Source organism: Ostrea edulis, chromosome 10 (assembly GCF_947568905.1).
Source record: "Ostrea edulis chromosome 10, xbOstEdul1.1, whole genome shotgun sequence".
NCBI classification, from domain to species: domain Eukaryota; kingdom Metazoa; phylum Mollusca; class Bivalvia; order Ostreida; family Ostreidae; genus Ostrea; species Ostrea edulis.
Window position 1 is genome coordinate 21,631,718 of NC_079173.1, and position 16,621 is coordinate 21,648,338.

General features: G+C 35.5%; 1 protein-coding gene across 4 annotated transcripts in view; it reads right to left on the reverse strand.

The window, feature by feature from the left end:
* The window catches only part of LOC125665513 (polycystic kidney disease protein 1-like 1), a 221,997-nt gene that overhangs the window by 40,581 nt on the left and 164,795 nt on the right, over positions 1-16,621 (reverse strand). For all 4 annotated transcript variants that reach the window (XM_048898165.2, XM_048898166.2, XM_048898167.2 and 1 more), the window contains 4 exons: positions 14,972-15,280; positions 14,375-14,485; positions 11,100-11,254; positions 6,710-6,810 (listed from right to left, as the gene is read on the reverse strand). In XM_048898165.2, coding sequence (XP_048754122.2) covers positions 6,710-6,810; positions 11,100-11,254; positions 14,375-14,485; positions 14,972-15,280 — 676 coding nt within the window. The remainder of the gene's footprint in view (positions 1-6,709; positions 6,811-11,099; positions 11,255-14,374; positions 14,486-14,971; positions 15,281-16,621) is intronic.

Consider the following 16,621-nt stretch of genomic DNA (forward strand, 5'->3'; position numbering starts at 1 on the left):
GGCGTCACAGTTGACAGAGAAGGGCTGCAAAATTTAGGCCTTTGCTTGGCGATTATGGCCTCTGTTTGAGCAGAAAGGGATCTTTATCATGATACACTTGCTGTGATACGGGGCTTCGATTTTTACGGTTAGTCTCATCCGAAGGACCGCATAATTTAGCCTCCTTTTAGTAGAGAACGGTGTACCTGTTATAGAATATCCGATTTTAATCAGATTGCGTTATGAATAGAACATTGCTTAGTGGAATAAGATATTGAGGGAACATTTTTAAAGGTTATTCACAGTATGTGAAAAATGCAAAATCTTGCATCCGTCTGTATGACAATTTATCAGCTATTTCACAGCAAAGTTGGAGTACGACAGGGCAATTATTATCACCGGTACTCTTCAATGATCTGGTTGATTTTTATCTCAAAAGCATATGATAGTCAAACAAGTGTTACAGAAGCGGTTCTCGTTTTACTTTTTATTTTTATATGGTGATGATAGTCTGTCATTTTAACGGAATCTACACAAGTTACATGCTGCAATTTGAATTGTAAAACTTGGAAATCGCAGGTTAATGCCTCAAACACTAAATTAGTAGTGGTATCTAGGTTAATAATCTACCAGCATCCAGATACAATGGTGAAAATTAATTTGTTTATTTAGGTGTCACTTTCTCCAACAATGACTCATTTTTTTAAGGAATAAAACAAAGTTATTTGAACAAAGTAGGAAAACCATGTTTAGTTTATTGAAGAAAATAAAACGTTTAGATTTACATAGAATTTTTTGACAGCAAGGTTGCCAATTAGTCTTGTAAGGTCTGGGGCTTTCAAAATAACCATATTATTGAAACATTAATTCTCCAATTTTACAAAATAATTTTAAACCCGAAAAAGTTCACCCCCAATGTTTTACTTGGTGAATTGGGATCCAGTTGAAATGTTTATTAAGTCCAATTATTTGTTTTTGGCAAAGAATCGTCAATGGGAAGCAAGTGAAAATATCCTATTTATTATATAATATGTTACTAAAACTTAATTAAAGGGGCATTAGCTTTTATTTTGTCACCAAAATTTGGATTCAATGAAAATCGTTCTATATTATATATTTCAGTAATAACACCAGTATTTAATTATTTCAAACACTTTTTAACCTCAAAACAGGACATGGTGAATAAAAATTTATTGTCTTGCAAGACAATATTTTCCCACATATATTTCTTTGCACTAAAAGCTGTTATCTAACTTATATGTAGTTTCATAAGATTTCTCTTTGTTTTTGTACAAAATTAATGTTTTTATTGGTCATTGATATATATTCCTATGCTATGGAGAGATTTGGAGATAAAAATGGTTGTCATCATTTTCAGTTGAAGGAGCACAACATATTAAATCAAAATGGTTAACAGTTGTAGAAAAAGCACTGAATGATAGCGGTTTATCAGAGCTTTGAATTTCTCAAAACGTCCAAAGACAAGTATCCTTATCAAACACGATCAAGTCTGGGTCAATCTAAACAAAATTGGCATTCCAAAATTTACGAGATGCCCAAAGCTCTCAATTATCGATTTCTTAAGTCTTTACATAGTTTAGAGAAATGTCCGATTTGTCTCCCACATGATTTAAGAGTAGCTTTGTGTCATTTAAGGTGAATGAATCAGATTTCTAATCGAGCAAGGTAAATTTTGAAGCGTCACCAGGGCGAACCTAGAAATATTGGTGATGGGTTCATTACACCCTGGGATGTGACTTTCGTATCTCTGAACAAAGAAATTTGAAATTAAATAAGAATACTAATTACGTGTAGATTGAATAATGAAGATACTCAAGTTCTCTTTTGTCTTGCCAATTACATATATGTATAAGGTCTTGTTGTCAATAACCAAAAACTCGATGAACTGCATGTAATTTGCAATCTTCGTATACAACGTATCTTCCATAATATGCATCATGCCATATCTACATACAACGAATTCCTTCGATCACATTGTTCCAAATAGAAATATGTATGTGTATATACCATGTTATTTCATTCATGGGTCACCCAATGCTTGTTTATCGTACGATCTCCTGTCACCAAAATCGCCATTTTTACTTTCTAATGATAAATGTTTGCCGAAAAGTCGCTGCCTAATTCAACGACTCGTGCCTGTTGGGGTGTTGCTAAAACGCGGAACGGAACAGAATTTAAGAATTAAATTGATTAATGTAGCTAAGATAACACAAAAAATCGGGGTGAAATGCTTTATTTTGATTAAAATCAACATTTTGGGACTTTATTTACAAGGGGTAAAACAATTTTATCTTAAAACTCTGCATCATAAATTGATCAAGTGATGTAAACGTTTGTATAAGAATTTAAAAAGCGTTTTATAAGGATTTTGAAAGTTCGGCATTGACAGATATGTGTTTGCGAGCAGCGACACCTTTGGGTAGATAATGGAAAGAACACACGTGGTTTATATGCCCCGTTAATTCCTTACTATGGATCGTAAACTTCACCTTAGTTTTCATCGGTTCTGTTTCAGTCTTTCTTTCCCACTGTATCTCTTCGGGTTCAACACTAATCCACAGGTACGAACTTTCACAAAAATTCATCCCAAACAAGGCAAACCATTTATATACACCGGGTTCGTTCGCTTTTAAATTTTATGCTATACATATTAAATGTATACATGTATTATATCAGGTTCAAAACTAAATTTTCTCTCAAATATTTAGTTCGAATAAAAGCAACTGGTCGACTTAAAAGGGCTATGTTTGGGGACAGTTGTTGAAAAAATTATTTTATCTTTTACAATGTTGTTTTTTGGTTTTGGGGGGGGGGGGGGGGGGGCGCGCGCTATATTCATTGGATATGTATATAAAATTTGAAAGGGGTTAGATAATAACTCGAAGTCTTTTTTAATATGTTTATTTTTTTCTTTATTTGTGAAACAACATACTGTCACAATCGGGGGGGGGGGGGGGGGGGGGGGGGGGGGGGGGGGCTGGAAAATGACAAAACCGGGAAGGCAGAAAGTGACAAAGTCAGGAAAAGGGGAGGGAATGGCAGAAAATGACAAAACCGGGAAAAGAAATGGTAACCACAGATGCTTGCTTAATATTTTTCATGGTAAGTCAATAGATTTAAAATACATATGCATTAGAATGAAGTATATGAAACGGTGGATTCTGTGGATGACTTCCCGTTCTCTCTGAATTTTTATTTTGCTAAATGCTGACCTCCTCCATAACATTATTGCATACAATATTTTCCGTTCCGCGTTTTAGCAACACCCTTACTGGCATCAAGTTCGGGGCACTGTAGTTCCACCCTCCAGTGACGTCATCAGATTGTACAAAATCAATGATTTATTTAGGTGTATGCATGCTAGTTACATAAATATTGTTGGGAGTCTTTTCCGATAGTTATTATAAAAAATCTTGTTTAACATAAAGCATTTCAAAAGTCTTAAGTTATATGATACGTTTTTTAATTTTTTTTATTGAATCCATGGACAGTAACTGTTTTTATTGACTTCTTTATCAAGTCCATTATGTAAAAGTCTTGCTTTACTAGTGTAGCAGGGCCCTTACTGGGCAGTCTGCACTTTAAATCTTCACCATCGTCGTCGTCTTGCTTTATTGTTTATACATTTTGTATACTCTTGTTAAGAAACAGTTTCATGAAATTGTTATCAATATGACTTTATAACCACTTTTTTTGTGAAATTTTGATAATGCTGTTTTAGGAAAATTGTGATTTTCTGCCGTTGATATGATTGTTTATGTTTCGATGACCTATATTTGAATTGATTATTAGTTACTCTATAGCTAATAAATGAATTTAAATAAACTTTGATCAGATAAGTATGCGAGTATGGAACAGTATTAAACTGGATCTTAAGGAGGTACTCTACATGTACATCGTCATAATGGCCGACTTCATTTTTACACGTGAATGAAAATCTAAATTTCAGCAATATTTGTCCATTCGTTTAAAAATTCATCGCCTAGCCGAGTAGCTCAGTAGGTTATCACGTCGACTACTTAACTATAGATCGCGGGCTTGAGTCCAGCAGGGGTTTCAATTTTTGTTTGTTGATAATTGCTTTCTAAAACTTTTTTTTTTTTTCAATTTCAAAATATTGTTGAACATATCCTCCACTTTTCATCCTTATCAAATTCCTCCGGTGTAGCATTCCTCCGTAAAGAAAGGAATTCATTCAGGAGTTATTTACATATACTTAGAAAATATGGCCAAACACTACCATAAATTCAACAGTACACGATTCAAAATGATTCTTAGTGATTAAAGGGTGGCATCCTGAATAGATGTGTTGCGCATGTCTTAAAAAGCGTGTGTATAAATATCTTTATTACAGGTTTAGAAAATTTATAACTAGAAATCATACAATTTCTTTCAAACACGTTTTTCTATTTTTACCCGGTCTAGTTGATCAGTTTCGTGCATCGTCGGAAATCCTCGGTCGGTCGCTCTCCGACCGACCTTAGGTTTCCGACGATGACTTTCGTGTGGCGGGAAACGGCTATAAATGTAGAGTTATTTGTATTCAAGACTGCGTGCATTTCATTCACAATACGCCCCCCCCCCCCCCTCCCATGATTTTGTGTTGGTTACATTGTAAAATTTTAGCAATGTTATGCACTTTAAATATTAAGGTATTCAATGTATAATGACCATATTTCATATCTAATAAATGGATGGTGGAATATTTGTAATCATGGTATCATTTTGAAGGGTTCATCAAATAAAAATAATTCACCATAGGAATTTTCAAAATTTTGTTTACTGCTTGATTTATTTCACCTAGAATTTAACATTGAAGTATATGGGAAAAGCATGTTTTATTTTAAAAACAAATTATATTTTCATACTAATCTCTTGGTAGAAAGTTGCATACACTTTCTTTTTATGAAAATATGAAATAAAATTAATCATTGACCACACACATTTTTAGAAAATTAGATTTTTCTTCATATTACAAAGGGCAGACAACTCTTCTAAAAAATCTTAAGTGCAAAAAGGTCAGCTTCTAATCATTTACCAGTCATGTGAATTTCATCTGCTTCGCTTTCATCATTATTAAACAATAAACTTTTATGTTGATCGAAATCCTTCAAAATTGTTCATTATCCTTTCATTATACATGGAATACCTTAAATGTTGGGCAATGTCATCTGTAAAATACGCAGGTCTTGGAGCAGCTATCCACAGTTTTTATGTTTTTGTTATAATCTTTGGCTGAGGATATAGATAATTTATGTTTGGTTGAGACTGGTCGAATTAGAACATAACCTTCTAAACAATCCACTACTATAGCCATGCTTTACAAGAGTTTGTCCAGTATATGGAGTGACGGCAACATATCTAAAGCAGGTTGCGATATTTTACGTCACTTGTCAGACAATCACGTCATATGTGCACGTATTGCGTGGGCCGGCCAGATGGCTTTGTCGACTTATTAAACAATATGCCAACGTATCAGAAAATTATGTTGACTCGTCGCCAATTACATCGACAAGCTGATATGTCTGTTAGTGGTACAGAATGAACATGCCTTTTAAGCAAGATAAGGAGATACTGATTATTCAAAACATGGTCAATATAAAGATCCGACAAGCGGGAAGTCTCATGCCCATAAACAATCCAATATATAAAAACAACAAAGAAACATGGTATATGCTTTATTATTCTTAAAGAATACTTGTTAACGTATACATACACATTTAGCCATTGAAATGTCTACAACGTACCTTATTTTCTGGGTGTTTGTGATACTTCGGCTGGGGATGAGAAGGGGGAGGGGTGTAAACTCGCCAGCACAGATACACATTCATGCAACTTACCACTGCCCATATCAAGCTTGTTGCTCTTATGTCCCCAACTCCTATCCAGCTTGTTGCTCTACTCACCGGCGAGGATTTTCCTAACTATTATCAATGCCTGCGAGGATTTTCCTGAACGTCTATCAGCTCGTTACTCTATTCGCTAGCGAGGATTTCTCTGAACACTCTCTACAATATCTCTCATTCCGCCTTTTACAAGCTTGGCTACACTTACTTTATCTGCAGAAAATTTCCGGCTACGTTGTCCCTTTACCTACCTTAAGGTACACCTGTCCCGCGCACTGCTGATTTTCTAACATGCACTAAATTATCATGACTACAAGTTTATTCATTCACATTCAAGTTCGGATGCCATCGTGCTGTTAGAAACACGTATTCAAATGACGTCATGCTGTTAGAATCACTCGGTGGCTTGCTGGATCATCGTGCAAACTTCGTTACCTAAGGGGTAAAATCATAAAATTAGGTCCACTGTTTCCATCAGAGTTAATTCTCTTTGCACTTACTCTCTTTAAAAGGCATACACTTTGATAAACAATATTAACTTAAACTACCATTGCATTTCACTGAACACACGCGGCATTGCTCTCGACAGTTACTGCACGGTCAATCGTGAGTTTGTCTTCGAATCCTGAATAATTATTGTTCAAATGCACGCAATTATCGGTATAACAGCATTCAATTCCAGAACTGAATGATTATTTTTGACATTTATTGTACTGTGTCAGGGAACCGTGTACAGATAGACTGAAAAAACATGCGTTGAGATAATTTGTCAGCACGTTTAATGTTATTTCCACAAAAGATGTAAAAAATAGTAATCATTTTAATGTTTAATTTTCACTACATTGTACCCCGAGTCTACTAACCATTTAAGTAGCCTTCTGGAATGGTGATCCGGATCTCGTTCTGCGTGGCTGGATTTTCCTTCTTCAGCAGATACCTCTGGGGGGTGGGGTGGGTCTTGTACCTGATCAGAAACAACAGAAGATTGATAAACCTACCTGTCTACGTATTTGTTGTAATTGTAATTAAATCCAATTACAATGGCCTATTCGAGATTACATTTTTCTCTCTCCATTTTGTATGTTCAAGGTTTGCCTCGTTTCATGATCATCGAATGAAAAGTGAAGATAACGAACAGTGATCAATCTCTTAACTCCTATCAGCAATACAAAATAAAGAGTTGGGCAAACACGGACCCTGGATATACCAGAGGTGGGATAAGGTGCCTAGGAGGATTATGCATCCAATATATTTTTAACACTCAGTAGACGACTGTCAAAACGTCCTCTGTGATCAAACTCTGGCCTGTATGAATTGCAAATTTTGACTCCAACTTGACTCATATCAAAAGAAAAAGTTAACATCCAGGATTAATATACCCATAATTTACTCCTAGGGAGTCAGTCAAGCGCGTAGCAATCTATGACGTACTGAATATCAACATTAACCTGGATCAAGCAGAAATTGAGAGAAAGATAGAAAGAGAGGCGTTTCTCTTCAACATCAAATCCACTTTAATTTGTTGTGCTGCAAGGTCACAGCCAGACACACCTGAAACTTTGCTCACCTGGAATTTTAAGGCATGAGTCAAAATGACAGGCGTGACTGTCATGTGACAAATCAATCGGCTGATTTAACAATTCCGCATAGCGTAAAACAGATTTAATCAAATTCACATTTCCATCCCACCGAAAACTACAACTCTATTTAAGGTCAAACAACTCCACCTAAGCTCAAACTACATTTTCATTCAAGCTCAAACTACATCACCATCCAAGCTCAAACTATATCTCCATCCAAGCTCACACTACATCTCCATCCAAGCTCAAACTACCCACCATCCAAGCTCAAACTACATCTCCATCCAAGCTCAAACTACCTCCATAAAAACCCCTCATCCAACCACCAAGAATTTAAAAATCTCACCCAATCCACTGTATTAATTCGTCATGTAATGAAGTCTATCACATTTTCAACAGTGAAACACCTATACCCAAAACATTGTTACAGAATTTTGTGAAACTGTTTGTGAATGTTGCTAAAACCCGGATTTACCACAAAATGTCCTAATGAAATCACCTTTATTTTTGCATTACAAATCTGTACCTGAAAATTCAATGGAATAAATGTCCCAAAAATTGATTTTTTTTCCTTCAAAAATACATTTTTTTATTACAATAAAAGATACGTCCAAAATCTTGCGTGTGGGACCTTAAAACAAACTTTAACAAATGCTGTGTTCATGTGGAATTTTCTATGATTTGATCAAACAACGATGTAAATTGATCACTAATACATAAAATGCACCCATAAAAAGTAATGTTTTCCCAATGACCTTTCAAGTCAAGATTTGTGAATACAAATAAAGGTGGTTTCATAGGAAAGTGTTCATGGTAAATATGCGTGTTTAGCTATATCAAGACATTTACAAATAAGTTTACAAAATTCTGTAACTTTTTGTTTTGCGGTACCGGTGATTTTAAAATATCTGTTTATAAGACTGACAGTGTTCAAATCTATGTGGCCGAGGTCACCGTCATCTAGCTATTTTAAAATTGGAACATACCTTTCCCCTAGGTTACATCAACTGATAAGGTCCGGCAGTTTTAAGGCACACACATAAAGATTTCTTCCCAACACATAATGTAGAATGAAACGACCGGTCATAATGACGGCAAATAAAAACGTTCAGAGGTAGTCACATGTGAAATAAAGAACTGAATGAAAATTCTAAAAACCCGATATAAACACGTTCCCAACATTCACTTCATGTGAGACACAACATATCAAAATGAGCAGTTTACACAAAGCATCCCTCGAAACCCACGTGACATATAAACTAAATCACTTGAAGACCGCATTGTTTGCAAACCACCCAAAAACTTTGCTCACCTTGTTCTGTCACAGGTTTGAGCCAAAATTTCGGGCCCGTTCGCAGAACAACAGTTTCATGGTTTACACAATCACAAGACATTGCATCCAAACGGGTTTGAGCCCAAATTCCTTTTGCCCATGTCTAGAATGGTTACTCTTCATTGTTACAATGTATAAGAAATCCTATTGAATCTTCACACATTATCATATAGGGTACCACGACACTCCGAGAAGACCGAAAACTTCAACATCGATGATTCAGTTTCCTTTCAGTGTCTGATTGTAATCGTCTAGAAAATCCGATTTAAAGAAAGATTGGATTTTAAAGTGCAGAAGAAATTTATTACACCTTGGATACCCAACTGTATTCTTTTATTTAGGTGTTCATACTTGCAGATCACAATTACATGCCCACTGAGAATCAATACCTACTAAATTCGGGGAATGTTTTCCCTTTGATAAAATTTGATATATATTTCCGATACACAGGTAAACGTAGCCAGAACAACCTCCAAAATCAGCACTTACCCAGTTCCAAATTAAAACTAATCATTTATGCTACCTTAATTTCATAAAAGCATAACTGATGTGGATACTTTTAAGCAGGCAACACATATGCTATAGCGATTGTTCAATATTGTTGTGAAATGTGGAAACGATACAATTTGAGAATTAACATTCTTATCACATAGATATGTGAAACCGGATAATAAAATTGAAATAAATGTAATGGTGAATTAGTAAAGATTACACAAAAGAACCACTAAACAAATTACAGAAACACCAAAATCCAATTATGATCTATTTACAAGACGTAGCCTCCTTAAATCTAATCTTGAAGACCCTATCTCACTGAACAAGGAAATGAAGACAGATTGAAAAACCTAGCGGCGAAAAAAAAAGGTTTAAAGTGAATGAGATGATATATGACGTCACAAATGAAGACAAACACGAATCGTGGTGCATTTAAAATAGACCGGCAATTTCCTCACTTAGCTACACCGATACAGGGAGCGAGATTTAAACTGCCACTGTAAGAAGAAATTGATGTTTTTCAAGGCAAGTTTAACGAGGAAATTGTCTGTCGTTATATCAATAGCTGCTTCTGTTGAATGATTTATAATTAGTTCCATCACCCACCGAAATAGTACAAAGTTGCTATAATTACGTACGTCCACCATCTTTAATGGCATATCCTACATATGTAATATTTTCTCTACTAGAATTTCTCTCCATTTGGAAAAAGTTTTTCCTGAAGGATATTAATTCCACGCAATGTATCAAGACATAGCTGGAAAATTGACACAATCTTTCATCATTATATTGATCCAGTACAATGAAGACAAAGATGTTTTGATCAGGTTAATGCACGTTTCCAAGTGACTGCCTGGCAAACACACAGCTACAAAATTTCTCTTCCAGTCATCTTACAGTATAACCATGTCATAATACAATAAAGTGCACCGCCATGGCACATGATACGCCCGTCACATATTGTTAACAGTATAGATTGTACCCATTAAAACATTTTTTTTATTATCACCTTAATTAAATGTCACAGTGACCTTAAAGTAGGATGCGAAACACCTTCTACCTAAGATGCATTAGTTGACCAATTTTGGTGATTCTAGGTCTAATAGTTTCAAGTTATGAGCCGGACAAGTTTTTGCCATATATGGCCATATCTTCTTAATGAAAAGTCACAGTGACCTGGTTTTAATGTGCGACACACCTTCTACCCAAGATGTATCTACAGACAAAGTTTGATGATCTAGGCCTTGTAGTATTTAAGTTACGGGTCAGACACGAAAAACCTAACAGACGGATGGACAGACGGATATCTTCTTAATGAAAAGTCACAGTGACCTGGTTTTAATGTGCGACACATCTTCTACCCAAGATGTATCTACAGACAAAGTTTGATGATTCTAGGCCTTGTAGTATTTAAGTTACGGGTCGGAAACGAAAAAGCTTACAGACGGACGGACATGAACGCCATACCATAATACGTCCCGTCTTAAGACGGGCGTATAAAAAGAAATGCTTTTTTCTTTACATATGTATATTAGCAGTATGACATCTTGAATTTTTCTATTACATTTTCAACAGTGAAATTTATCCATTGAATAAAAATTGATATTTTCACAATTGTTATTTTCACAATATATATTAGCAGTATGACATTTATTTTTTTTAATTACATTTTCAACAGTGAAATTTATTCACTGAATCTATTGCATAAATTTTTTATATTTTCACAATTGTTAATCATTCAGAAAATCAGAATAGACTATGTATTTTCACATTTTGTTACTCATTCAGAAAATCAGAATAGACTATGGAAAAGAACAAATGTCAGAATGACTCCACATTAATTACCCAATCAGAATGGCGGTTGGAAAGACCCTGCCCCGAGTCACTGCTGCCATGCGTATGTGGAGGTGCAGCGTTTGCTGAATACTTCGTTTAGTAAGGTTGAACTGGTGAACGTTCATGTTAGATTTGGTCAGCTGGTACACAGTTTCCTGGTCAGTCTGGAATAAAATACACCACACATAAAATATAAACTAGTGCAAATATGTATTCAAATTACACAGGAACAAGGTCACATGATCGTCTCCCAGCCACCAAAAACATAGACAGAATTCGTACATGATTCAATGCAATAATCCCATAGATTGTAAAAAATGGGAAACTGCCTAAAACATGAAACTACTATATCTATGAAAATGTGAAACCAAAGGTGTACCCCATCTATGAAAATGTGAAACTACAGCTGTACCCCATCTATGAAAATGTGAAACTACTGCTGTACCTTATCTGTGAAAATGTGAAACTACAGCTGTACCCTATCTGTGAAAATGTGAAACTACAGCTGTACCCTATCTGTGAAAATGTGAAACTACAGGTTGATGCCTATATATCAAAATAATTTCAAAGACATTTCCTCGGTCTAGGATGTCAATCGACTAGGGGTGCTCCAGATCCCAATTAGAATTCTTAATGTCACAGTGTCACAACATAAACCATGATAGTCAATTAAACCTATTATAAAGCCAAACCATTCAAAAGTTGTCAATATATAAACTATGATTAACAATTCATATATGTATGTACTTGTTTCCCCAACATGCTGCATCCACATGCAGTTTGCAGTCTATGCAACCTGTAGTTAATGTTGTAAACTTTCTTTTTTGAATTTCCTTCTTTATAAACTGTCTTACTGTTATGCCCTCTGGGCCCAAAATTGGAATAAACTTATTTTATCTTATCTAAACTATGATACAAGCATCAAAAACCTATAAAGTACCTTGTATGAAGGGATGACTACAGGTACTCCAGTCACTGCAGGACCAAAATTTGTAAAAAATTTACAAGTAAAATCCAAAACTATGAATATTTAAATGACTATTACTATATCATGTACTTTATAATTCCTATGCTATATAACTACTATATATTACTATATATATATATATATATATATTGTAGAGGGACAAGGTATTCAAGCAAAAACATAGATAAAACACTGGAGTTCTGACGGGTCACATGTGCCAATCTAAAAATTCAACAGAATCATATTTCAGAAACTAAAGCCTTTCTGAGATAATCAATTTCGTAATATTTATTCCTTTACAGTTCTTCTGTTCCCACTAGATCTCAAATTTCCAAAAAACAAGTACACATGAAAAATGAGTATCTAGATAATGTGAACAAGTTGCTGTATTAAAAAATAACCATTCCTTAAACCTGCTGAGAGATATGAAGGCGGGTGTCTGCAATGTCAGGATGCCTTGCTGTGTGTCATGCAATTTGATAATGTATCAATTATTGGAGCTAATTACATTACAGCGAGCCTGTGTAGCATGCACAGACTAGAAAAAAATGAACAAGAAACTGCAAGTCGATTCAGGGACATTATTGCATTTTCTGATGAAGATGTCTTCAAGGTTGAATTTGGCATTAGTTTTTAATTATGCGATAGAATCTCAAAATTCAAATGTGGAATTTTCATTTGTTGTATATTCCCCAGTTGAAAAGTTAATTTACTTAAATAATATACAATATGCATGTATCAATGACATGTATTGCCACTGCAATAAAGATCACCTTCTCAACCAGTCCTCGTAAAACAATATGTTGACAATTATAATATGTAATTTTTACTTCACATTAATAGAGATTTGAACTTGCTTTGTTTTATATTTAAAGTCATATAGGGCTCATGGCAGGTGTGACCGCTCGACAGGGGAATGCTTACTCTTAGGCACCTGCTCCCATCTCTGGTATATCCAGGGACCCGTGTTTGCCCAACTCTCTATTTTGTATTGCTTATGGGAGTTATGAATTTGATCACTGTTCATTATCTTCACCTTTCATTTCGAAGTTGGTGAATTCTTAATCTAAATACAATACACGTTTGTAAACAAATTGCATTCCGATCTTGTTAAACCTTCAGAGGATTCTCAGGATATTGTGAGTCTTGTGATTCTGTTGACTTTTTCATATTCCGGAACCGATATTTAATAATCAGAAAAGGTAGCAATCGATCTGGAAACTTTTAAACCCCCATAAGCTGAAAATCATGAGAGTCTAAATGATAATGAAAATAAAAGAAGCTACATCCAATATGATTACATATGTACATGGTCCATATAGACTGCATACACACAGAGATGATGAATTCAATGATTGTTTTACATCCCATCGAGAATTTTTCGCTCATATTGAGACGTCACTAGCTGTATAGGTGAAATACCACAAATTCAGACCTATGCTTAGCGCTCAGGGACGTAGCAGTGAGGGTTCTTTATCGTGCTAATGACTGCCATGACACGAGACCTCTAATTTGAGTTCACATCCTAAAGACCTGCGATTATCAATTCTTAATGCCGAGTGTTTGGCGAAGGAGCAATCCCTCCCTACCTATTTTAATGCCTTGGGTTTGACACGATCATGGCACAAGCGGGACTGAAACTCACAACCTCCCAGTTACGAAGTGAATATTCTACCACTGAGCTACTGGGAATATGCACATCTACAGACAGTGTCCTTTTTAACTACAAAGTTTCACGAAATTCTGTTGAGCGGTCTCAGAGGAGTTGCGCTGACAAGAAAGGGACTGACGGATGATGGGTCAAAAACATTATACCCTCTGCAAGTTCATTGTGTGGAGTTTAATTAAGGTCATTTGATCAAAAGAAAAAAAGACATAGTGCAAATTCAAATCCTTCTCAAGTTATTGCTAGAAACCAAATGACAGTTGTCATTAACAGATGCCATTTTCTTTGACCCCATAACTCTAAATCCTTTGCAAGAAATTCGAACATCCACCCAATAGGGTTAGAGTTGGCAACTTTTGAGTCAGTACTTTATGCACTGTGTTTTTGCAATATCTGACCATGGTCAAACTGTCACAAGTGAAATTATGATTGTCATTTAAAGGCCATCAGCAACAAAATCTTTAGATGTGACTTTAGATTATTTTGATGTGACTTGAGAAGCTTTCATAATGACAGTGCCCTTGTCACAGCTAATATTCACCTTAATACAAGACTTACAGACTCAGCATTGGCAATGCTATTCTGCAGTTTTGCTAATTTGGGTGAATGCCTTTTCTATCATTTTATACTAGATCCCATTTGTCAACCTACACTCTGGTTTCGCCGTGGTAACTGAATGGATACTGCATCATCGTCCTGAAGATTCTCAATACTGTTTCCATGACAATCGTAGATGTTCAATGTGGTCACTTCAGAGTTAACCTAAAAAAAATTTCATTGAAAGTTATCTTTCTTATCTTAGGGATGTTCCATCTTGAATCTGCTACGTACTTTAAAATCTACTAATGTAAAGTCCGTGATTGTTTTTCAGAACTTTTTAAAACTTTGACACTGACCCTCTTATAAGTCAGACTGAAATTTTTATTAATCAAACTGTCAACTTAAATAACCATTTTCGAATAATTAAATCGGCACTAATGCTTTAATATATTCAGATGTCGCAAGTTGTTGCAACAGGAAAAAATTTCCAGCAGTAGTATTCATGTAATAGTCAGAAAAAAAACTTCAGAGTCAAAATTTTGCTCCCAAGAATTTGGCTTACATGTAAGAATATATGTTAAGGACAATCTGGGGCCCTTAGCAGTATCACCAACAACAGTAATACCACATGACATTGTAACCATAGTGATTCTAGATGGCAGTCATAATAATCTATCCTCACAATCGAGACATCTTTTGTCACCTTACCATAAATTCTCCTTTTTGGACAAATTGGTATGGATTGGTTTCGTATCTCAGAAATTCTGTTCTAAGACAGTCAGGTGTGGTGGCTCTCGAGACCCTACCAAGGGAGGGAATTCCGCCATAATCTACAGTCTCAGTGGTGTTTTGTTTGTTCGTAGGGAAGGCCAGCTGCTTTGGTAAGACTATTTTTGATTTGCCAATATTCAGTGTAGGTGTGATCTGGAACTCGAACACTCCAGCTAGTGCCGACATAAAGCCTGCTTCCTGTGTCCTGATTGGTGGTTCTCCGATCATGTGATATTGAATCTCATTCTGAAAATTAAAACAAGCATACTATATATGGCAGTTTAAATTAGTTAACTTTATTATACTTCTGAAGTATCAATGTATTCTTCTCGTCATAAAAAGACAATAAGCTGACTATTTTCACCAAAACACCTCTGCCGTGCAATAGTTTCTGTGCTATCTACCCGAGGAATGATAGACTTCACCTATTCATCAGCAGCATTCGATTCTACTCGCAAGTCGGCATTGTGACATCAAATACAAAGTCCAGGATGTCGTTTTGATGTTACAACTAGAGCACCTGCTTATAGACGACAATTAAGTTACAATTGATATTAACTTATAACGGTTTATTCTACTTTGGTATAATAAAACACCTATCCAATGGCTAGGAGGGCGATAGCATGTTTATTGCCACCCTCAAGTGCAAATATTATTGCTCTCTCTGGCAACAATAAACTCTCCATTGCCCTCCTAGTCATTAGATATTATATACTATAGCTTGTATAGTTACACTGTGCAGAATATACTTCACTCTACAAACATTGCTAGTTTATATACTGGGCACTTTGAGAAGGGAATTTTCATTCAGTATAGAGTTATACATTTGTCCACATAATAAAGTACAACACATTGGGGAATCGCATAAACAGTGTGAAGAATATCCAAATAGAAAACAAAATGACAGAAACACCTGATCATGGACAAGTCATTTAACCTTGGACATTAATACATGACGTTGACTGAATACATGGTTCAAATTTTAAAACAATGCAATACCCCAATTTTCAACCTCTATATCATTACAATCTTCCCGATCTTTAGTCCTTATATCATTATAATATCACCACTTTTCTGTCTCCAGAGCATTATAATACCCCTAATCTTCCGTCTCTCAGACCTGTGATTCTTCAGTCGGAAGACAAAATCTCCCGAATTTGAGCCCCCCTTCCGTTCCTTCCGTTAAAATGTAAAATCTTCCGTCATTTCAAATTTTCAACAACAAAAATTTTCTGAGCGCCATTTTTCGATATTGATAAGGTAAAACCCCGAGACAATCGAAAGTCGTCTATTTCCTGTTATTGATTTTTCTGTCACAGTGACTGCACAGGTAAACGTCAATTAACGAGGGAACAGTAATTACTGAAGCCATTTGAGGAGTTTATTTATGATTACACAGCAATTAGTGATAATAAACAATTAGTGGATGATTAAAAAGATTGTTTTTGGCACACGCTTTGGTGATTAAGAAGTGATACCGACAGTTGAAGTCGGACGATCTTTGATGCTGTTGAAAACTTGGTAAGGAGCAGGTGGTAAAAGAAAGTGGACACTGAAGATGTTCGTAATATGTGTGGACAGAATGAC